Source organism: Salminus brasiliensis, chromosome 11 (assembly GCF_030463535.1).
Source record: "Salminus brasiliensis chromosome 11, fSalBra1.hap2, whole genome shotgun sequence".
In the NCBI taxonomy this organism is placed as follows: Eukaryota; Metazoa; Chordata; class Actinopteri; order Characiformes; family Bryconidae; genus Salminus; species Salminus brasiliensis.
Window position 1 is genome coordinate 2,838,612 of NC_132888.1, and position 24,352 is coordinate 2,862,963.

The window sequence follows — 24,352 nt, forward strand, 5'->3', positions numbered from 1 at the left end:
AGTTACAGAATAAACACTCTAGAAAATAAACACTCTATTAAAAAATGTAAAACCAAATGAGAAAGAATGAAATATGTGCATGTTTATAAATTATATGAATATAATAAAGTGGCACAGTGTCAGTAACTGTGTGAATATAGAAAATGCTGTGTAAAGCAGTTTGAATATTGGACATCTTGAGTTATTTCACATATGAACAGGATAATTTCAGTATTTCACAGATGAACCATAGTGCCACATTAAGGGAGGAGTTATAGGGTTTGATGGCCACAGATAAGAATGACCTCCTGTGGCAGCATAGAGAGCAAAATGTGAGATCTATGCCTTTTATATATAATAAAATGCCATTTTTATATAAGTAAATGGCAAATAACTATAGAATATAGTGCCACATTTTACAATATAGTGCATATTAATATTTCATATAGTGCCTAACTATGAAAACTATATAATATAGTGTGTAACTACTGTGTGTTAGTGTGTACTAACTACATATATATATATATATATTGTAGCATATAATATAATACAGTGAATAATTCTATAATGCAGTGCAGGCTCATACAATAGAGCCAGAAACTACAATGTAAGTGAGAGAGACTGACTCACCCCTACGAGGTTCCTCTTCATTATCTGCGTCATTTCCAACAATCTGGTCCAAATCTGCTCTAATTTGCTCTAAAATGAGACACAGGACAGAACAAAGATCAACACTGTTCTTACAGAACCTATAAAACGATTCAGTCCCTTGACTCCTCCAGATCAGAATGAACTTTTAAATATATAGGGATAGTCAGCATGTGTGTGTGTGTGTACGTGTAACAAGACATGCTTGTGACACCATTTCAGCTTCTTACTGGAAAATGTAATTTACCATCAGGTCCTCCCACATGTTTTTGGCGTGACGGTGTGGTTTATGAATCAGTAATGTCGCATGCAAATGAGGAGAATTTGCAGTAGTGCCAGACTGTAAACAAGCAGTTAAGCACACCAGTGTTCTTAGTTTATAAATGGTTACCATATATCCCTTTCAGAGCTGTCCGTTTTATGAATCCGGCAAGTTTTTTTTTGGATTTTACACATTTACACTTGCTTTTAATCGGCTCTTTATCATCGTATTGTCTTTTGCAGAGACCCCCAGTAAATTAGCCACTGCTCCCAGCAGCGCTTCTCTAATTCTCTTTAGTGCAGTTTTTTGTGGGACAGTGGTGTCTCAAAGGTTAGAGCTCCGAGCTATTGATGACAGGGTTGTGGGTTCGATACACTGTTGGGCCCTTGAGCAAGGCTCTGGGTGTGTGTGTGCTCACTACCCCTAGTTCACTAGGGGTGTGTGTATGTTCACTACCACATATGGGTCAAATGTGGAGGACACACTTCGCTGCATATAGTACAGTGACAGATACGTGCACCTTTACCTTAGTTACACATTAACAATCCATGTAATAACAACCCTGTAAATACTGGTGATGGATTCACTGTTACAGATGGATTACAGTAGTTCACACAGCAAACCATTCAACTGCACTCAACTGGGTTATTTGTCTGAACTTTAAAAAAAAGGGCTCTACAAACAACCCAAAATGGTCAAAGAACCCATTTTCAGCACTTTATAGAGGTGTACTCCAGTGCAGAATGGATCGGGGTTAAGTGCGTCCCATTTTCCAGATTCCAAAAGCAGAAGTGCTGCTGTAGAGCTGAACCCCGTGAGGGAAAGTAAAGCACCAGGTCTTCTAATGTCAACAACAGCAACTTGAGGAACACTGATATTGTCAAAAAGTGAATACTAAGATGTAAATACAGTCTCAGTATGTCATTATTAGTTATGACATATATATGTAATATAATAAAAGCCTTCATCTTATTACACGTTTATAACCACATAAGAGAGAATATGCCGTTGTAGCTACCGAGATACACTTGTTTAATAAAATGAGTAAATCTGAAGTTGATATCTGAAGTAGCTACTGTACTCCTGTAATCCATCTGTAACAGTAAATACACCTCCAGTAGTTACAGTGCTGGCTATCCGGACTGTAGTGTGTAATTACACAGTTATTAAAGACACTTACTATAACATGGGGGAAACAAATAAATGAATACATTTGTGTGTGTGTGTGTGTTTAGTCTTTCTAATAAGTGTAATAATAAGCTTTCATGAGGAACTTGTTACGGCGCTGTTCACACCCATGCTATTTTTAAAGCATTGCTTAAAAGAGCACATTGCTATCTCTGTCAATGGGACATTCCTGCAGAACCAGTATCAGCAGTGTATAGAAGAGTGTGAATAAAAGGAAGGACAGGAGAGTTTTCATAGACAGCTGATTATATCTGATTGCCTGCAGTAAAAGCCAAAAGAGGGCTGAACAGTACAGCAGTGTCTTAAAGTCTTTAAGGCCATTACAAAGCTTCCTAATCTGCTCCTTGTTTATACTTATATACTTATATGTCTATTTTCTATACATTTAATGTGTATGTTTTATTAATTATTGCAATTTTGTATTCCCTGTTAATTTTCTTTTGTGTTTTTTTACATAAATAAATAAGTCTTTTTTACTTTCATTTTCTTGATGATCAGACAGTCATCAAAGCATTTTGGTGGTGGTTCTACCATGTATGACTATAAATATGACAAATAAACGTTTTGACATGATTTGATTTTGATTTCTAATATGATTTATTGATGCTGTTATTGCTGTATTTTTGAAAGTTTATGCATTTTTAGTTAGTCTGTGTCAAAAATGTATGTTTTAAACATGCAAACACGTGAACAGGAATTCCTCAGGGCCGTGTAAAACCTGCAAACACACACCTTTGCAATATTTCACATTCAACCAGTGGATTTTCAGCTTATTTAATGTAGCCATAAACATTAATGAATTTCCCTGACAGACCCAGGAAGGGGTGCGAGCATGTTCAGGAGTACAGATATACACCTGAGGTCTAACACGAGCCATAAAAGCTGCATGTCTGTGCATTCCTGTACATGTACATACCACACAGATACCACTTTATTATAAACACACAGTGATATGAGGAGCATCTATATTGCCAAATGTTTCATATTTAGAGAATACTGCTCTAACAGTGTTACCCAATGGGGGAAGAAGTTTACTTAAAGTAAACCAGGGAATTTACCATTGGGTCCACCTGCATGGAGCTTTTTTTGTTTGTTCTATTGTTACTATGATTAAAAGATACTATGGTTACTATGGTATTAATTAAATACATATCTTTATGTAAACAGCTTTTCCATAGCAATTTAATTTGCGTTCTGAATGTTTGTTCACACTTGTTAGAAAATTTCACACCGCATCCAACAATAAATGCAGCATGGAGCTTCTTTTATAAAGCGTCAAAAACACGTACAATTCCACATGTTCATCCGTTTACCGACCAAAGATTTATATTGCTAAAATCGGCCTACAGTGGTTTAGCTCCGCCTATCCACTCTAAAGTTATAAGGAGTGTTTTAGACTGGATGTGTATATATATATTTAAATTATAATTTTTTGGGGGGTATAATATTTTATTATGTACTGTAAGCATCCTAGATATTAGCCAGCTGGAGTAACAAGCAGGAGTGTTTTACTGACTGGCATCTCAGAGACAGGATTCCAGTTTAGACCAGAAAGCTAAACAACTCCAAAAAGACAAGAACTCCTGATCAAACTGCTGCTCACCCAGCTCTTCCTCCATAGTGCTGCAGTCCGCAGTCTCCTTCACTCCCAGCACCCGGTTAAACAGGATAGAGAAAGCACTGCCCCACACACCTACAACACACACACACACACACACACACACACACACACACATACCACAAACAGTTAAAAAAAAATCATCTACAACTCTACACAACACCTACTGAAAGTGTGCACTACTGAAAGACCAGAGCATGTAAATAGTATACATGAGAGTGACACTGTGTATGGGACCCAATGCTGTAGATTACTGTATTGATTATTATAATATTACAGTATTACAAACTATGAACAGTAACAGTGTTCGACACTATTAGCAAGTATTGATGCCTTGCTGATGAATTAATGGACCTTTAATAATAACTTCCCTCTAATCAACAATACACCATTTTTAAAATTAGATGCCTTATTACTGATAGAGAGAACTGACAACAGTGAGTTTACTGCACAAAAAAAGAAATGTACAGTGGAAATCTGGCATTAAGCTTCTGTATGAATTAAATATGAATGAAACACAGCAATACAGTAGCTAATTGGAAGAAAATGGGTGTTAGAAAATATCAATATATTGAATATTAATTAATACATTACTGTAACCAATTCTCAAAAACACTACTCTTTGTAATTAATAATTTACATACACAGATTATATTAATCATGCTTTGTTGAAGTGACTGTCTCTACTCTCTAGGGAATAATGCTTTCTACTAGATTTTGGAGCAGCATAGCTGTGAGAATGTGATTGCATTCAGTGTGCTAGTGAGGTCAGGGTGATGGATGATGATCACCACCCCACCTCAACATCCCCAACTCTCCAACTCATCCCAAAAGTACAGGATGGAGCACCAACAACACAGTTCTTCCACTGCTCCACAGCTCAATGCTGGGGGGCCTTATACCCCTCTAGGCCACACCTGGTGTGCGTGCATTTGCACATCTGTGTCAGCAATGGGTGCAACTTAAAGTAGCTGAATGCATTCATTGGAAGGGGTGTCCACAAACATGTGTCTAGACACAGTTCTCATTGCATAAAATAGCATGTTGTCTTTACTTTCTACCCTTAGATTATATGGATATGATTGTGTATAGTATTGTTCTGTATTGCTTCACATACAGCTTCTTCCACAGGGGTTTTACTGGCGCAACCTTAAGCCATTTGTCATGTCAACCAAGCTGGTGTTTCAGTTTATCCCATCGTATCACATTAATACAAATGCTGGATCGTTGCCAACTTTCTGTTTTACAGGTGCAGGCAAGCATAACTGCTATAATGTCTTGGGTATAAGGTGTGCTTACAAAATAATTGATCTCAATTAGAAAATAATTTTATGATCATACTGAAGACATTACTGACCTCCGAATGTGCTGTAATGAAGAAGCATTACAGAATCAGTACTGTAAATAAACAGCGTTCAATAGGGAGCTCATTTACCAGCGCTGGACCAGCGCATTTACCATATTAATACCTGTTAGCCCTTCAGGTTCAGGTACACTATCAGTACAGTAGCAGCTCTCCTTTCACCCTACAGCAAACTGTACATTCCTTTGTACATCTGCTAAACTTAGAACACCGTCCTAGGCTTGAAGCTTGAGGTACGTAGGTCAGACAGGTAATATTGTGTACCGCTGGACCAAACACTTGCAGGGCACGGGCGCCTTGAAAGCAGACCTGGACGGCCTTGTTTAGTCCAGGGTAATGCGACCATGGCTGGTGCTGAGGGCTGTTTATAAACATGCTTTCTGTATGTCTTTACAGGATGCAGAAGAAATGGCTCCTAAAGCAGCAGGATGTCCAAACACCTCGACCTGATGGCCTAAGGGGGGAGGTGTGAGGACAAGCACACGTTTAAATTGACATACTTTTACCCTTACTTTTACCCTAAAAAAAGTATATATATATTTTTTTAATATAATATATATTTTATATTATAAATATATAATAAATGGGTGTTTTCATTCAGCAACATTACAAAGCACCCATTGCACACACAGCTTACATCAGAACAGATAAAGCAGGTGAAGATAAATCCAGTAAAAAGGAGAAACAAGAGTTTCACATTCTGAAGAAAGAAAGTAGTGAGATCTTGTCGGTGAGCTAGTCTGAAGAACAGAGCTCGGTTCCTCCAGGGTTCTCCTGGACGCCCCCCTGCCCCAGTCCAGCCAGCACAGCGTGGAGGATGTGTTCAACTCCATCAGCAGCAGCAGTAGCAGCAGCTCACCTGATTTACCATCATTAAGCCCTGATTTACCACCAAACCAGGTGTTGATCTGAGGAGAACTCTAAATAATACTAGACTCCATGAGGAGAACTTTGGAGATGTTCTAATGATGAACACAGTGATGGAGAACCACCTCTACCACTTTCTGTAGGAGTGTTATTATTAGTGTTTATTCTAATATCAGTGCACAGATGTTATGAGTGAACACTGGAGGGAAATTACATATACTAATACAAAGGATACGGGCCCTTTATCAAGGCCAATGTTTGAGTTTCATACACTGTGGTCAGGACACCAGCAAACAAAAGGTCAAACATGAGCGCCATTGTTGTAAGGATGTGCCTGGACTCTTACCCATAAGGAAGTGCAGAGGGTTTTCCTCATACTTCTTCACCACGCTGCCCATGAAGAACTTACTGCCAAACAGCTCCGGGGGCATGAAGGTGCCGTACTTGGCCATGCCGATCTCATACGGGCTGAACTCCACCCAGTCTGTTCCGGAGAAATACAGGGTCTGAATAAGCCTTTCATTGACTCCTCACTTCGCTTCGTTGACACAGAAATATTCAATTCACCAGAACTAGACCTTCATGAATCACTGGATATTAAAGCACTGTTTCGTAACAATCCGCTTTGTTTAGGCAGAAGTGACGTGTGACAAACTGTCCAAACTAAATATAGTCCTAAAACACAATCCTGGTTTGAAGTGGATCTTAATGGAGACACAGGGCCAATCATTATACCTGCAGCCGGGAACAGCATTTGCATATCTGCCACCACTTTAAACAAATCTAAACAAATGTGTTTGGCTTGCGTCTCCATATCCCCACATACACGGCTGAATATCTGGATAAACATTGACTATTTCACCAGTGACTTTCACTTCAGGGTGCTGTTCGCTGCGCTGTGCATGGCTGTAGTGTGCGCTAACAATGCAAATGATGCCTAGCTCCCAGCAATGGCTTCTGTGACTTCTCTGCAGCTCTCTCCAGTACTGTAATTACAGTTATTTGCATCAAGTAACTACATACAATGCTGTTCTGCACTCTCTTTCATGTTCTTTAATGCTATATTAAAGAATAGTCAGTACTGTGACACTCCACTACAGTCACTCCACTGAGTATTTAATGCCATGAGCTCAAAGTGCACTCATGTGCATTGTGTATACGTCTAGATACAATGATGGATAACCTATAATATTCACAATTCATCGCTGTTCTTAGTGTTAATGGTCATAAAATACGCAGAACCGATGTGAAATCTGTGAAAATTACAATATGTGGTGTACTTATATATGAATTTATGCAGTATTCACAAACTATAAAATAAATTATGTCAGTTTTGTGTCTTAACCAGTTGAATTAGGGTAATTTGGGTAAGCTATAAACACAGTGAGATGAAAAACTTTATAATGCACACCACATATTTAAAATGTAGTAAACATTTCAAAGAAATTAAGTTCAAATACATATGTGCTATTAATATTAATGTGCTTAATGAAGTTTTCCAAATGCTGATGTAACGGGACAGTAGTGTTACTGTTTACAAAATATCATAAATACTGAATGCACATGTAGTGACAGTACAGCGTTACCTTTTGTGGAGGAGTCTTTTAAGTGGAAGAGGAGATATGCTATTATGCAAAATGACTTAATATGATAAACTATATGCATTAAACATGACAATAATAGCTGTGGCCTGTTAGAGCCATAAAAGTGAACGTCGCCACAAAAGCATGTGTATATTGTAGAGTGAGTTCTGTACAAGAGTGCTTTTCTTACCGGCAAACATGAGCTCAGACACTCTGGGTTTAACGTGCAGACAGGTGAACAGAGGCAGGGGACACTGACCCTCATTGACCTTCTCCTGCATGGAGCTCAATGTCGTGTCCATACGCTGTCAAAACAACACACGTGTTAGTATTTATGTGTAACAGTAAATTTGTCATGCTATATATATATATATATATATATATATATATATATATATAGGTGAATTAGGGTCATTTGGGTAAGCTATAAACACGGTGAGATTAAACAGCTTGTCTAGTACCTGTAGAGAAGTACTGCCAATAGAATAGGATCCTAGAGCAGAACCTATTGGCACCATGCTGCCTAATGCCAGGCATGGGCTAGAGGTATATAAAACCCCACAGCATTGAGGAGCTGTGGAGCAGCGGTGGTTGTGGAGCTCCATCCAGTACTTTTGGGATGAATTGGAGAGTTGGGGGTGATGTGAGGTGGTGATAAGTAAATAAAATAAATAAGCAGTATATGGTGTACTAAAATGTGCACAAACTTTTGCATATAAAACCTGGATGTTTTAAAATGTGGACCCATTTTCCTCAGCTTTTCTTGTCTCTCTCTCATACACACAAGCATAACCTCTCCACTTTGTCATTCCAGTTTCATAAGCACCACATTTTTCCATCGTTAGTGAAGCAGCATTCCACTTTGTGGTTTCTGGTTAATTTACGGCTGTAAGAAAACTCAAAATACCTCAACGCTTCCTAAAGAACATGTCAGAGCAGAGCACACTGCGCTTTCTTCTGGAGATACAGGGTTTCCTTTGGTGGAGGGCAGCGATAAGCACACTTTGTGTTGTGCAAGGGCATTAAATGGCAGGAAACATTAACAGTGTGGGCCAGCAATGCTGAGAGATACGGCCTAAAGCACACGCATCTGCTAACCTCAGCCTGTGGATGGGTGAAGGGCAGGAATGCAGAATGTTTTTCTAGCTCTAATTAAACACACAGAAGACAGCCCTTGTGGCACATGGTTTTATAAGTTCACGTCATGGGTGTGCCTCTTTTTCTCAAGTTCCAGGAGAGAAAACATCTAAACCCTTCTTCTGACCTGATGATGATGAAACAATGACCTGGTACAGATTGCAACAATCATAGTTCATAGCTGTCAGACCTGTAAAGCAATGACAACACATGTAGCCGTCATTACCAGGGTATGGATGAACAGGCTGGATGAAAACAGTCTACATTAGATGTCTAAATGTTTGTGGACACCCCTTCAGCTACTTTTCCAGAGTTCCAGAGCAGATAAACATCATGAACCTATTAGCACCATGCTGCCTAATGCCAGGCGTGGGCTAGAGGGGTATAAAGCCCCCCAGATTTGGGGCATTTCTAATAAATCAGATATCAGCTAGTTTAAGATCGGTCCAGCTCCGACCCTTTGTTTTTACCGCTGTGTCAGATTAGCGTCTGGGGTGCAACTGGGGGGCTTAGTACGTTGCTCACAGGCCCTTCAGACGAAGAATGTTGAGGGAGGAGAAAGTGTTGCTCCTTCACTCCCCTTACTGACCCAATACCTGTCGGCCAAGCCTGTATCTCTAACCTTTGGTGGGACAGCTGCTCACTGTTCACGGTTTCTTCAGAAATTAAGGATATTAAAAAAGAGCTGATCCTGCTTTTGTTGTAAGTGTCTCTACAAGGAAAAAAACTTTCTGCTAGATATTGGAGGAGCATTGGTGTAAGGATTTGATTGCATTCAGTGACATGAGCATTTGTGAGGACAGAATGTTGAATGTTCACCACCCCATCACATCCCCAACTCATCCCAAAAGTACTGGATGGAGCTCCACCATCCATCATTCCAGAGAACACAGTTCTTCTACTGCTCCACAGCTCCTCAATGCTGGATGTAGTGGATCAGTTTGGGCATTTCTAATGCAGCTAAGACAGGTGTGGCCTCTAAAATTTGCTTCAGTAGTTTTGCACTGTAGCAACGAGGCTAGACATGGGCTCATAAAAACGTAAACTCACAATAATTACCTCACTTTTTAGAACAGTTTATGATAGTATAATGTATTAGCCATTTTTAATTTCTTTTTTAATAGCAGTATTTGCTATACAATGTACTTTAGTCTACATCTATGGACTACAGTCGGAAACCACATAAGCAAGTCTATTAGAATTGACTGAACTGCTCCACACAGTCTGGAGATAGTGTGAGCTGCTTTAGGCCTGCTAATGCCACCATGATAATTGGTTGAGCACAAGCTTTCATTACTTGTTACCGAACATGTGCTTCAACCACCCTGACCACCCGAAACCACCTTACAATAACAAACACAGCAAAGGGCCGGTTCATGATTAACAGCACAGCTGTCAGCGATCCCGGACAAAGACAATCCCGGACAATCCCCTCCGCCCTCTTCATAACTCTTCCCACTTCACTCCAAACTTCCTCAATCCATAAATCCTGTTTAAAAAGATCCTGCCCAGCAGCATTCCCTCGATTCAATCCCAGACTGGGCCATAACTTATAACATAACAGTCCTATTAGATTTATTAGTGTCATTACACTTTGCTTCTCTAATGATTACTGTCTGTTCCTCATGTAAGTGTCTTTTAACGTCTCCCTGTTCAACTGGAAAAATTGCTGCAGTAAATTTGCTGGATTTTAATGTGTGCATTAATCCCACATTAAAAAGTACACCCATCCCGATATCAGCAGGTGTCCCGCCCTCTCAGTAAGTTCGAAAAATGCATAATAATGCATTTAATGCATAATAAACAGTGGTCGGTGGGAGCGCTAACATTTGGAAGGTCGCCGTTAATTGCTACATAATTGATTGGAGAAAAAACTGCCAACTACGGCGGAGTTTATTGTCAATTGTGGTGGAGCAGAACTGAATTTTCAACCTCAAGGGGGCGCACTTTCCAGGTTTCAACCGCAAAAGCGTCATTTATTGACATAACATGTTTTTATGTCAGACAAATCACCTGTTTAAGCCAAATCTAGCAAGGAGTATGTCTGTGAAGTTTGCGTTTGCTCACACTTTAATGAAAAACGCTCTCCAGGATGCAGATTGTTGAAAATGATGAAATCACAGGGTTAACTTAAGCACACTGTTGTTAACGACTAACAACTGGGTTTGCTGTTTCATTAGACTGTGACAGTCGATCAGTGACAGTCGGTTCAGAAACAGCTTCTATCCTCAAGCAATTAGGCTGCTGAATGTACAATACTTTGTGGACTGTGGACCTCATCTTTATCATCACACCTCCTCCCCATACAAACACACTCTACACCCTGCACTTATGACTGGAAACCATATGCACAGTCACACTGCACCCACAAAGACTTTCCCCCACCCACACTACATCTATATTCTCACCCATCCAGTGTCTTTTGTAAATAATATAAAAATTCAGATTATATTAAACCTGTATATTTAAACTGCTTTAAACCAGTGCAATATTGTAAATAGAGAGTGTGTATGAAGTGTGTATAATGTGTGTATATGTATAGTATAAGTTAATGTGTAAATATTCAGTATTACAAAATATGTGTATTTTTTTCTTGATTCCAAGAAAACGGCTTCATCACAACAATGCCATTCCTGATTTAAACCTTTTTTCCTGGTATGAATCAAGGTTTTTAATCTGTGATTAAAAGAGTTATGGAGACCTGCTGTTTGAACACAGTGAGCTAATCTGTGTAGTTGGAAAATGGGCTACAGCTTTGCGTTGTATTTAGGTCTGTTTTGGCCGTTACACCGCTTCTACACACTGCTCAAAAAGATCCTCTACAGGGCTCCACAGGGCTCTTTTTCTACATTTACTTTTGACAATACTATTGCTTTTTTACTAGTTGAATTTTAATTGTAATGTATTCTGTAGTTTTCATTTTAATTATTTATATTTTAAAGCAATACGCCATTAAAGGCTGTACGTTACTGCAATGCTTACTGCCCACTTTCTCTACCTTGTACGTTTACTCCCTGGCCATTTGGTGAGCTCCACCTAGCTATAGGTCACTATACACAGATCAGCCATAACATTAAAATCACTGACAGGTGAAGTAAATAGCATTGATTATTTGGTTCCAGTGTCAGTTAAACTTTCTTTCCCTTGATAAAATCGTGGTAACACATAATTTCAATGACAGGGGTGGGCTAGAGGGGTATAAAGTATCCAAGCACTGGGCTGTGGAGCAACGGAGCTGCACCCTATATCTCTAGGATGAGCTGAAGTGCTGTTTGTGACCCAGAGCTTATTACTTATACACACATATATGTGCATATATATGTGTGCATATGTGTGCATTTCTCACCCCTGGCATGAGTGTCTCTCCAATTAGCATGCCGAAGATATCGGTGAAGGTGACGGGCTGTCCGCCTGCTTTCTTCTTCCACAGAGCTTTAATGTAGCGTTTGATGTGCAGGGGCAGCAGCAGTTTGAGCGGACTGCTGCTAACACTCTTCATCAGCTCCTCGTTTATCTCTCGAGGGCCTTTGGCTGGAAACTCGGGATGTGAGTACAGAGTGGACATGTACCTGTAAACACAGCCAGGACTGGTCAGAAATATAGTACCATTAAATAATAGCAAACTACTATTAAAAATGCATTTATAGACACCAGTTACGTAGTTATAGCTATCTCCTGCTATTATACGTCTCAATATTTTATCACCACTTTTTAAATCCAAGGAATTCTGGATTTTAAATAAATATAAAATATTAAAACTCAGTTCTTACAGTATTACAGCTTTTCTCAATAACACATGTACACATCAGACTAGGGCTGGGCGATATGGTAAAAATATTGTATCACGATATTTAAAGATATTTTTATGATGCGTGATATTCATCAGGATAGACATGATCGCAGACAAAATGCATCAGTAGTGATGGATTTTTAAAAACTACCATCCAAACACATAAACATATTTAGTACTGTGATTTTTATTGAAATGTTCTGCACTTTATTCCGTTAAAACAGACTAATCACACTGTTTTTAATGAAACATGCAGCTGATCAGTGTTATTTAATCAAAAAAAAAACATATTGGGTATCACAATAAGAAAATTTATCGCAATTTATCAAAATTTACCTAGCTCTATGTCTAACATTCAGTTTTTGAAGCTCCCTACAAATGTGTGAAAGGTGTGAATTCTAAGAAACACTAGAGTCAGAGCGTCCGCCAGTGATGTAAGTCATAATTTTTAGTAGCAAAATATAAAACTATGAATTTTTATAGTAATAAAAATTCATATATATTATATATAATACGTATATACAATATTTTATATAAAATAATTCAATAAAATCCATATAGTAATAATATCATATCTACAGATCTATTAAACAATGTAGTCATATTGCCAGAACAACTTAATCCTTAATGTAATTCTGACAGGTCATATTACCATTGATTTACTAGGAACACTACTCTCTCTGATCTATATTTAGATATTACATTTTATACTAAAACATTCAATTACAAATATCTACAATTATTTTGTACTATTATCAATTCTGCAATGCTATCTACACTTTTACTCTGACTAGAACAACATTTTAGATAATAATTTTAGACTATTCTGACTAGTCATATATTAAATTTTACATACAGATCTGAAACTGCACATATTCAAAATCCATATCACAACCAGTCAAAACTAAATTAGAGACACTTTAAATTCAAATCTGGTCAGAATTTATCTACAGATATGTGGACCTGGACTTTTATTAGTCACAAATACAGTTTATCTGAAATATGCAATACAATGTTTACTAGTAAAAAAGGAATTGTAGATCTCTGTATTTTTAGATCTCTGTAATTAGAGTTTTACCAGTAAAATGTAGTTGTAGAAAAGATAGCGTGAGATTCTATGTTCAGTTAATGGAGCACAGTGTTCTTGATTGTTAGCAAATTCATCTCTCAGTGATGGAGTCTTGTTTTCAGGACTCCACACTTTCTGGGTGGAGTTTCCATGTTTTCCCTGTCTCCGTACCGTGTGAGTTTCCTACATTGCCTCTGGTTTCCTCCCACACTCCAAAAACATGGAGATCAGGTGAACTGGGTACTCTAAATTGACTTAAAATTTGCCCTGGTGTGTGTGAATGCATGTCTGTCTGTGTGGCCAGATATGGATTGGCTCTCTGTCTTGGTTGATTATGAATGCCATGGAAATTAGAAAGGTACTTTATTTAACTTTATTTAACATTAATCAACTTAAACATACGACTAGTCAAAATGACCTTATGGATATGTTGTCCTGACAATATGACCACTCAGAATGGCTTTATAGTATTAGTAGTAAAAATGTCACAGAAATGAGTTAAAATATCTACTATTAAATTCTGCAATTGAATTAGTTGTACCACTGGTGGCATTTTAGGCTAAAATAGCTTGCCATATGACACAACTGTCAATACATGGCAGATAATAAAAAAAACTTGACTCAATATGAAATTGTAATTGAATTTAATATGTGTGCAATAATTCTGGTGCATTAATTTCCTATATATATATATATATATATATATATATATATATATACATACATTTAAACACATATATATATTTAATTTGTCTCTCTTTGTATTTTAATTTGTTTAATTTATTTATTTATTTTTATTAATAAAGTGTTTATTCCTACACGAACAGTTGCAACTCTAACTACTGCAATTTCCCTCCTGGGATCAATAAAGTATTCCTGATTCTGATATATCTGAAACAGCAGTCTGTCAGCTTGGTTCAATAATGTCCTAAGGGACGAAAGAGGATTACGCAACATCATTATTTTATCGCCACACTGGTGAGAAAGAGGAAGTAAGCTGCAGGGCTACATGCAGTAACAACACTGATAACATCACCTTTATCGACTGAGGACTGAGGCAGAATATGTCTTCTCACACTTATCTGGCTGAGCATTGACACACACTCTCTGACTTTTTAAGACGGTTTCCGGGACCAACCAGAATATCAGTGGTGTTTCAGCCCCGCTCAGTTTCAGCCCCGCCAGTTCAGATTTAGCATTAATATGAATCCTTCATTAATGAATGCGTCATTGTTTAGTGTTGTTATTCCTCAAATGTTCAATGCTTGGGTCAAAGTCCTTTGTAAGAGCCCCTAGGGGCTCCCCCCTCCATCCCCTATACACTCGGTTTCCCCTATGCTGTTACACCAAATACAGTCTGTTTGTATTCTACTGTGTTTACTGTGTAAGCAAATAAAAAGAGCTCTGGTGCGGGAAACTGGCCTCATGAACATCACTATACAGACCATGTTGATCCCGACAGTCCAGCCACGTAGGTCGCACAGTCCAGCACTCCAGACTCGTACAAAGCCTTCATGACCCCAGAGAAGCCCACCATGGCTCTGAAACCTCCTCCTGACCCCACAATGGCAATGGTGGGAACCTGAGTACACAGACAGCTGCAATAAGCCACGGTCCACACAACTGCAAACGCAACTTCCTCCCTTTATTACAAAACATGCAATAACTAAGAATCTACATAATTCTTCACTATTAGGAAGAACAGGGATGATTCATCTATTGCAAAGTATTGTATAGCGTGTCCAAAAGTATCCAGACACCCCTTCACATTAGTGAATTCTGCTGCTTTGAGGTGCAGACACTCAGGTGTGCACATACAGCTTGTATTATCTGTATTGAAAATAACTGCACACTGAGAAGGACACTCTGAAACAGCGGCCTGGAGTCTAAGGTCAGCGTGCCCAAAGAGGGGTCCAGAATTGGGCTGTTCAGCAGTAGAACTAGTTCTTTAGGATGAGTATAGCGGCAGAACTAATCATCCAACATCAGAACCTGACCCCACTGATACCCTTGAGGTTCAATTAAGGCTCTGTGCAATCAAATCAATCCTCCTCACAGCAATGTTCCAACATCTAGTGTAATGACTTTTCAGAAGAGTAGAGGCTGTTATTGCAGCAGAGATGGAACAAAACATCAATTAATAACCTAGATGAACAGATGAGCAGGTGTCCACAAACTTTTGGACATATAATGTGTATATTGTTCAGAGAGACATACAGCAACTGCGTTTATATCGCAGAAGTTTTATCACGTTCATGAGATTCCATGCAATTTTCCATTCATAAGATAAGATAAGATAAGATAGTCCTTTATTAGTCCCGCAGTGGGGAAATTCATGTTCCCAATGTTCTGGCATAGTTTGATACAAACATGTTGCAAATATGGTGTTGATCTCTAAATGATTATATTTTATAATGATTCTTTAGGAAATGATTCAATGCATCAACTGTAAATTGTAAATAACAGACCATAAAGCTCCATTAATTAGCAAATTTATTTCAAAATATTATCTTCAGAATCATAAAATTGATTGAGCTGCACGAGATGCGTACCCCAAGTTATTCATATTAGTGTAAAATCCTGCAGTGTTACTGTACCGCATCAGTCCACATGCTTCTCTACCTTCGGATGCTGCTTCTCAATCTCAGCTTGTCCAGAAATGCATGTGTATAGCTGTCCATGAGGGGGCGCTCAAAGTGCAATTTGTATTTGCAGCAGTGGAGCAAAAGTGAATTACTCTCCCAGGAGCAAAAACATAAATTCTTGCATAGGGCTGCTTTAACTGTTGTCTTATTTTAATAAATATTACATAACCAATTATAACGAACGCATGCATGCACAGACTGACCGGCACACGTCTTGAGCTCACCTCTTTTTGCGAGCTGGGCAGGAAGCGAGGATTCTCCATGTTGAGGAGTTTTTTGATGCCCAGCATGACTCTGTCTCTTCGGGTCTGCCGGAAGAGTTTCTCCTGGTCACACAGGGCCATGCTGAAGCGCAGGTCAGTGGACGAACTACAGCAGGCAAGAGAGTCCATTAATAACGGCAATGATACAATGACAGCAACCTCACTGATGCCTGTTTTACACGAGGCCTCTCTGATTATGACATACAGTACTTTTAAACCTATTTCTCTCAGTGGACCTAGATCTCCAGATCCCATCAGAACAGATAAAGCAGGTGAACATAAATCCATGAGCTAGTCTGAAGAACAGAGCTCGGTTCCTCCAGGTTTCTCCTGGTTCCCCCCAGTCCAGCCAGCACAGCGTGGAGGATGTGTTCACCTCCATCAGCAGCAGCAGCAGCAGCAGCAGCAGCTCACCTGATTTACCATCATTAAGCCCTGATTTACCACCAAACCAGGTGTTGATCTGAGGAGAACTCTAAATAATACTAGACTCCATGAGGAGAACTTTGGAGATGTTCTAATGATGAACACAGTGATGGAGAACCACCACCACCACTTTCTGTAGAAGTTCTATTAGTGCTGCTTAGATGAACAGCTCTTACAATCTGATTTTTACAGAAGCCTAAAACTTTGTACAGTACTGTTATTATGATGTACTTACCACACTTCCAGCAACAGCTCTAGGTACACCTTGGTGGTCTGGTGGGTAATAACAAATACTAGTTAGGTTTTTGGAAACTATGGAGATTCGAAGCCAAGCTAGACTCAAAAACAATACCTGGGTAAGTGAAATAAACATGAATTATTCAGAGTATTATTCAGAGCATATATAGGCATTATGTATATACCAACACTGTTTTAGTTGTGTGGCATTGGTGTATCTGGCAGTTTTTCTTTATACTTCAAATGTCATGATAAATGGACCAATAGAAATGCTCCAAAATGAACTTGGATTGACTTACACAGGCCTATCACTCCTTAAGTGTTTTTAACCAGTAACTAAATGGAAAGCAATGTCTTAGGCCCACTACCAGCTACCCTCTAGCAAACGCACAGACTGTCAGACTGTTCTTCATAAAAAACAGCTCTGTACTGGAATCTAGACCCTTCCCCCACCCACTAAAACACAGAAGATCAGTCAGTACGTCATCTTTCGCCTCAACACACCCACATGCCTCTATTGTTGGTCACTCGCCATGTTTGAGGTGATGCACTAGCCCGTAGTAGAAAAGGGCAGACTTAACCAGTAGGCCTTTACTCTCTATTGAAACCATTGAAGAACATCAGGACAGACGTTTCTAGGTTACTGTGTTCAAACTGCTGAGAGAAACTTCTAAGATGTTCTAAACCAATGCCGATATCAGTGCGAACAGTGTGTTATTCAGCTTTGTACTCAGTAGGCCTATTATTTGTTTCTATCAGCAAAAAATCCTGTCCCAGAACTGTCCCGTTTCAGCTGAGAACAATAAAGACAATTAACCCTAGAAATTAATTTACCCTTACTTTCGATCTCATGTTCAGCCTGCTTTGGTGTTTTTACCTGCTGTTCAGTATAAGGACAGATTGGCCATGGTTTTACTTGTCAATATAATAGCAGATTACAAAATTACTAATAAAATTGATAATCAATTACACCATTTGTCATCAAATTAATCAGTTGATTACCCAATTACTAAAATCAATAATCAATCACACCATTTTTCATAAAAATAATCAGTTGATTACCCAATTACTAATAAAATCGATAATCAATCACACCATTTTTTCGTCAAAATAATCAGATAAATACCCAACTACTAATAAAATCGCTAATCAATTACATCATTTTTCAATAAAATAATCAGTTGATTACCCAACTACTAGTAAAATCGCTAATCAATCACATCATTTTTCATTAAAATAATCAGTTGATTACCCAACTACTAATAAAATCGCTAATCAATTACATCATTTTTCATTAAAATAATCAGTTGATTACCCAACTACTAATAAAATCGCTAATCAATCACACCATTTTTCATCAAAATAACCAGTTGATTACCCAACTACTTAAAAAAGCGACAATCAATCACACCATTTTTCGTTAAAAAAATCAGATGATTACCCAATTACTAATAAAATAGCGACAACAATACAGGCAACTGATCATGATTACCACTTAGTACCACTGCACCACTTCAGGCTGTTTAATCCCTTCAGAAACCCCATGGTTACCTTGCCGATAGACATCGTCACCATCTCAGGCTGCCCTATTTTGAGTTTGTTGGTGGAATAAGTGGCCGTGCCCAGAGTTTCATCCATCACATAGTTAGCGTCCATTAACGTCATCTGAGAGGAGAGAGAAGTGAGAACGCGTTGAGGACCACATCGGCAGTAGTGTATGAATTAGAGCTGGGCAATATGACGATACATTTTATCACATCGTGATACAGTTAAAGATTAATACTGTTAGTGCTTAATGAACACTGATCAGCTGCAGGTTTCATTACTAACAGTGTCATTAGACTGGTTTAATTAGATGAAGTTCAGCAGCTGTTGAATTTGTCATTACTGACGTTTTTAGTCTGTGATCGTGATGAATATGGACTATCGCTAAAAATAATTTAAATATCGTAATGTAGTATTTTTACCATATCGCCCAGCCTTATGCTGCATGTCTATCTATATGACTGTCACAGTAGTTACACAGCCCAATCGATATTGATCACTCGATCAATTAAGCTGGCTGATATTATATATAATGTTTACACATTATGAATAAAGCATTGGTAAATGTTATTTCAGCACAAAAGGTGAATAACACTACCCAACTGTAGGGGGAGCCCAAGAGCAAAAATATTAATTCTGAAGTTATTTGCAGCAGCATTGTTTTCAGACCTTATGGGTTCCAGATCAGTCAGTAAAACTGACTTAATAACACTGTATCAGCTCATATTGTTTTATAAATCCTCCTAATTATGAGTATATTATCGGCATCAGTGAAGAAATGGTTCCATTAGCTCATCCCTATTGTATTGTAAATGCTCTGGCTGACATGTGAAGCCCCTGTTTCTCATCATGTGTCGGCCTGAGTGTGATCTGCCCACCTCCAGCACATTCTCCTGTTGGGGGTCCAGCAGAAACTCGAAGGTTTCGTTCCATTTCGGATGGATGTCGTTGTCTATGTGCCGTGTTCGTTTTCTCGACTCTGGAGCAGTCGGAATCGACAGCTCCACATATGGGTCTGGCGTGTCCACTGTGCACGCACACACACACACACACACACACACACATATATATATATATATATTCATACCAAAGTCTGATGAAGTCACACACATCATTGTTACACACCTGCAAAATATTAAACTAACAAAAAGCAGATGTGTGCACTTACACAGGTCCCCGAGCGCTCCTTTTGTGACATTTTCTGCTCTCACCACGGTCACTCTGAACTTGTGAGAATACTGGTGCTCTACCTGGAAACACACAACACACACATTAATGAATTACTGAATTCAACTATAGATACCCGAAACTATAGAGACACAGAAATGGTCAGAAAAGGCCGGGCAGCAGGCCAAAAGTGCTAATAGCCCAACTAGTTCGTACAGTCCGCTTTATCTGTTCTGATGGGATCTGGAGCTTCTACAGTAGAACCCTCTCACTGCTGAGAGACGGGGGTTCGAGTGATGGGATTAGGGGCCTAAGTTATTAGTACTACATTCATATATATATATATATATATGCATATATATAATGGAAGACAATATTTTGTTATTTTGGAGCATTTCTATTGGTCCATTCATCATAAAATTCTGATACAATATAAAGACCAACTGCCTGGTTAAATTTGTCCAAGTGAAAAATGAAGCAAAAATGGAGATACAGGTTTTTTGCATGACGATAATATACATACATATGAGACACATATATGGTTCTGAGACTGTATAAAAATACAACTGTGTGTGTGTGTGTGTGTGTGTGTGTTGCAAGCATTTTTCAGCAACCTCTTCTACCAAGGAAAGAAGTCACAATGAATTAATCAGGACTCACATGACAGCCGATTCAAGGGAACCGGCCAGCAGATCATTGTCTCTATGTTTATCTACTCCAAGTTCATAGGAAATTGTTGTCCTGTGTTAGACCCAATAGTGTGGTAAACATTACGCACTCCAGCGATACAATCAAATATGCAAATTAGCATTGTCCTTCTGAGTGCGTCTGGACGCTGTTTAATCCACAACAACGTCACACAACCTAATTTCCAGTGAAATTAGGTCCACTCCACAATCAGTCAGAGAGCAGGGAAAGTTTTGAGCAGGCCATGAAGAAAATGTCAGGTCAATGTCAACTTACTATAATGTACTGATAGGGGTCTATGGCAGACATTCTGTCAGGAAATGAGAGATCACAGCGAGGAAACACATCTAGGGGTCAGAAAAGCCCCCCGCTGATTGTCCTGGGATGCATCTGTGAGCTCTGTAGAAGCTGAAAAAGAGAAGATTATGCAATGAATTGGAGAAGAGGAAATTCTCACAGAAAAAAAAAACTTGCATAGTGTAACATGACCCAGCAAAATTATTGGTATGTTGGTTAGAAGAACACAGGTGGAAGAACACAGTTAGAAAAATGCAGTTAGAGGACCACCAGAAAACACAGTTAAAGGAAGACAGGGAAGAGGAACACCACTGGAATAGCACTGTTGAAAGAACACAACAGAACACAGTTAGAGGGTAGAGGAACACAGCTAAAGGAATGCAGAAGACCACAGTTGGCAGAATAGTTGACAGAACACAGTTAGAAGAACACAGAAGAACACAGTTGGCAGAACAATAGGCAGGACACAGTTGGTAGAACACAGTTGGTAGAACACAGTTAGAAGAACACAGTTAAAGGAACACAGAAGAGCACAATTGACAAAGCACAGTTAGAGGAACGCAATAAAGCACAGTTGGAAGAACACAGTTAGAAAAATGCAGTTAGAGGAACACAGCAGAACACAGTTAAAGGACAGAGGAGCACAGTTAAAAGAGCGTAGAAGAGCGCAGTTGGAAGAACACCGGTGGCAGAACAGAACACAGCAAGAAGAGCACAGTCAGAAGAGTACAAATTTAGAAGAGCACAGTCAAAAGAGCACAGAGGAACACAGTTAAAATAGCACAGATAAAACAGAAGAGCACAGTCAGAAGAGCAAAGATGGACACAGCTAGATTAGCACAAATGAACAGAAGAGCACAGTCAGAAGAGCACAGATAGAGCAGAAGAGCACAGTCAGAAGAGCACAGTCAGAAGAGCACAGATAGAGCAGAAGAGCACAGCAAGAAGAGGAACACAGTTAGAAAAGCACAGCCAAAACATAGGTTTGGTTGCTGATCTTCTTCGCAAACTCCAGACACTGGATTTATTCGATTCCACCACCAGCTATTGACTAATTAGATAAACTAGGTGTTGGATGGGAACTGAGAAAACAGGCCTTCCTCACGGAGAGCACTGGAAGTGGTTAAGCTAAGACGGTTATCCCCTAAACCATCACAATGGACTTGTATTTTATATCTCAAAACATTTACTGCTTAAGCACAGTCCCCTAGAAATCATCTGAGGGTTAGATCAGGTTACTTGTATTACAGAGCTGGGCCAATGTAGTGTTAGGAGTCTTGCCCAAGGACTTTTATTAGTGTAGCTCGGCACAGTCACCCAGGCCGGGAATTGAACCCCAGTCTCCCACGCTCACTGGCAGACCAAGCACTTTAAATAATCCTTTGTTTTAAGGGCGCTTTCCAGAAACCCAACTACAGTAAATAGCTTTACATACAGTATCATTTTCATGACTCAGGCTTTTGCACAGTACTGGAAATTACACTACAGTCCTGTACTGTAACTTTAATACCCTACAATTACTGCAGTGGCCTTTACTGTAATAACACCTCCAGCCAAAACAGCCACTAGGCCCAGCTTCTTCACTTTCTAGCTTCTGAACAATCCACCTCCAAAATTCAGTCTCATCAGGAAATCTGAAATCTGCCAGAGATCATACCCAGCCTGTCTAAGATCCAAAGCACCACCTTATCTGTTAAACATGGTGGTGGGGGTGTTCTGATATCTGGGGGGAAACGTCCCCACACCTCCAAAGTTCAGTCTTCCAAGTTCTGAAGCATTTCCTGCTTCTCACCGGCCAAGTCATCCAAACACATTCAATGATGTTAAGGTCTGGAGCGGTTCTGGATGGTCAGTCCATCGTTCCGGGAACAGCAGTGGCTTTTCTTGATCAGCTCCACTTGCTTGAGTTATCTTCTCACAGAGGAGGCATGGACACAAGCAAAGACCTGTCCCAGATCTGAAGCAAGATCTTGACTTTGTCCTCTCTCAAAGATAAAAGACGAGGAGTACTGTTGTTGTTGGTGGTCTACTAAGTTGTTGGTAAAAGGTAAAGTTTCTTTTGACTTTTGGTTTCTTCTGGAAGTGGATCTTCTACCTTATATCTCCAGATCTCCAGAAAACAACAGAATGGCCGGTTTACAGAAATTAGCTACAGGATTTACAGGTTAAACATGTTCCCTGCTGAGATGCACTACTCTAAACAGCCTTCATGAGCACCAAAGGCTGTTGTTGTGAAGGAAATTCAGGGTTTGTTGTTTTTCAGTGTGTTTCACTGCAGGCAGAGGGGAGCAGTGAGCCAGTAAAGTAGGTGCAAATAATTGCTGGTGGGCATGTTCAGTGCGGAACTGAGCAGGCAGAAGGTCTCCAAGCAGAGAAACGAGAAGCTAGAGTGGACCATAAAGTGAAGAAGCTGTTCAACTTCACTTCTGGGAATGTTTCTGGTGTCATTTATTAAGGTTAACTGCTTTCTTGAAGCTTAAGTTGGCTTAAGTTACATTCTAACTGCTGCACCATTTAAGGTGGAACGGGAAATTCTCAGGAGAACATCTTAACTGCAGCCTCGTCCAGATGTTTAACTCATTTTCTGGCTATCCTAACCTCCTCGAAACAGCATACACAGCTCCCAGTGGTCATACACAGATGTTCTACCAAACTTCACTCACATCCAGCTCTTAGAAACCCTAAGAAAGCTTACCTTTATGAAAGGGTGAAAGCATGACCAGCAGTAGACAGCATTCCCCTCAGCACTCTCTCACAAACTGGAGAAAGAGTGTGAGAGAGAGAGAGAGAGAAAAAAAAACCTCTCCTGACTCTAACTCCTCCCTCCCTGTTTCACCCGCCTTCTTTACCACACTCATGACACTCCTCACAACACTCCTCACACTCCTGTTAAAGGAATAGGTGCCATTAAAACCAACCACTGATGAAGTTGGTGTGTTTTTAGGCTTCTGGATCAGGGCATCTCCAATACCAATCTTGTGGTGTGGTCTTGGTTCACAGATACCACCACAATAAGATACCAATAAGATGCTAGATACCACCGCAATAAAGCTGAATGACTTTAAACTGAAATGGGAAATAGAAAACGATGTATTTGCATATATCTGCCTATTAAAGTCTATGGAAGATTAGCCCCGCCCATTTATGCTGAAGTTATAGGCAGTGTTTCAGCTCTGAGTGCTTTCTGAATGAGGCAGCCAATCAGAAGAGAGGTAAATTCATAATAGCCTCATTCATAATAGCCTCATCATTCATTTAAATTAGTGACTAAGAAATAAAATAAAATGTTTCACATTCACAGCAGTCATTAAATGTTTATTATGTATCAATAAATAGATAAATAAATAAATGGCCTCATCCCTGGTTGGATATATATAAATATAAAATTATATCTATCTATCTATCTCTCTCTCTCTCTCTCTCTCTCTATATATATATATATATATATATATATATATATATATATATATATATATAATTATTCAAAACATAAAACAAACTACAATAATAAGAATGATATATATATAATATATAATAATATATATAATATTAATTGTGCAAAATATAAAACAATGTAATAC

General features: G+C 39.1%; 1 protein-coding gene across 1 annotated transcript in view; it reads right to left on the reverse strand.

Annotated features, from left to right (window-relative positions):
* pla2g4aa (phospholipase A2, group IVAa (cytosolic, calcium-dependent)) overlaps positions 1-23,531 on the reverse strand; it is a 34,569-nt gene extending 11,038 nt beyond the window's left edge. The window contains exons 1-13 of the mRNA XM_072691421.1: positions 23,467-23,531; positions 20,751-20,882; positions 19,789-19,870; positions 19,499-19,647; positions 18,627-18,740; positions 17,074-17,111; positions 16,374-16,518; positions 14,950-15,086; positions 11,992-12,214; positions 7,699-7,813; positions 6,272-6,409; positions 3,681-3,770; positions 610-678 (exon numbers count right to left, since the gene is read on the reverse strand). Of these exons, the coding sequence (XP_072547522.1) occupies positions 610-678; positions 3,681-3,770; positions 6,272-6,409; positions 7,699-7,813; positions 11,992-12,214; positions 14,950-15,086; positions 16,374-16,518; positions 17,074-17,111; positions 18,627-18,740; positions 19,499-19,647; positions 19,789-19,870; positions 20,751-20,783 (1,333 nt within the window). The 5' untranslated portion in view covers positions 20,784-20,882; positions 23,467-23,531. The remainder of the gene's footprint in view (positions 1-609; positions 679-3,680; positions 3,771-6,271; positions 6,410-7,698; positions 7,814-11,991; positions 12,215-14,949; positions 15,087-16,373; positions 16,519-17,073; positions 17,112-18,626; positions 18,741-19,498; positions 19,648-19,788; positions 19,871-20,750; positions 20,883-23,466) is intronic.
* Between the last annotated feature and the right edge of the window lie 821 nt (positions 23,532-24,352).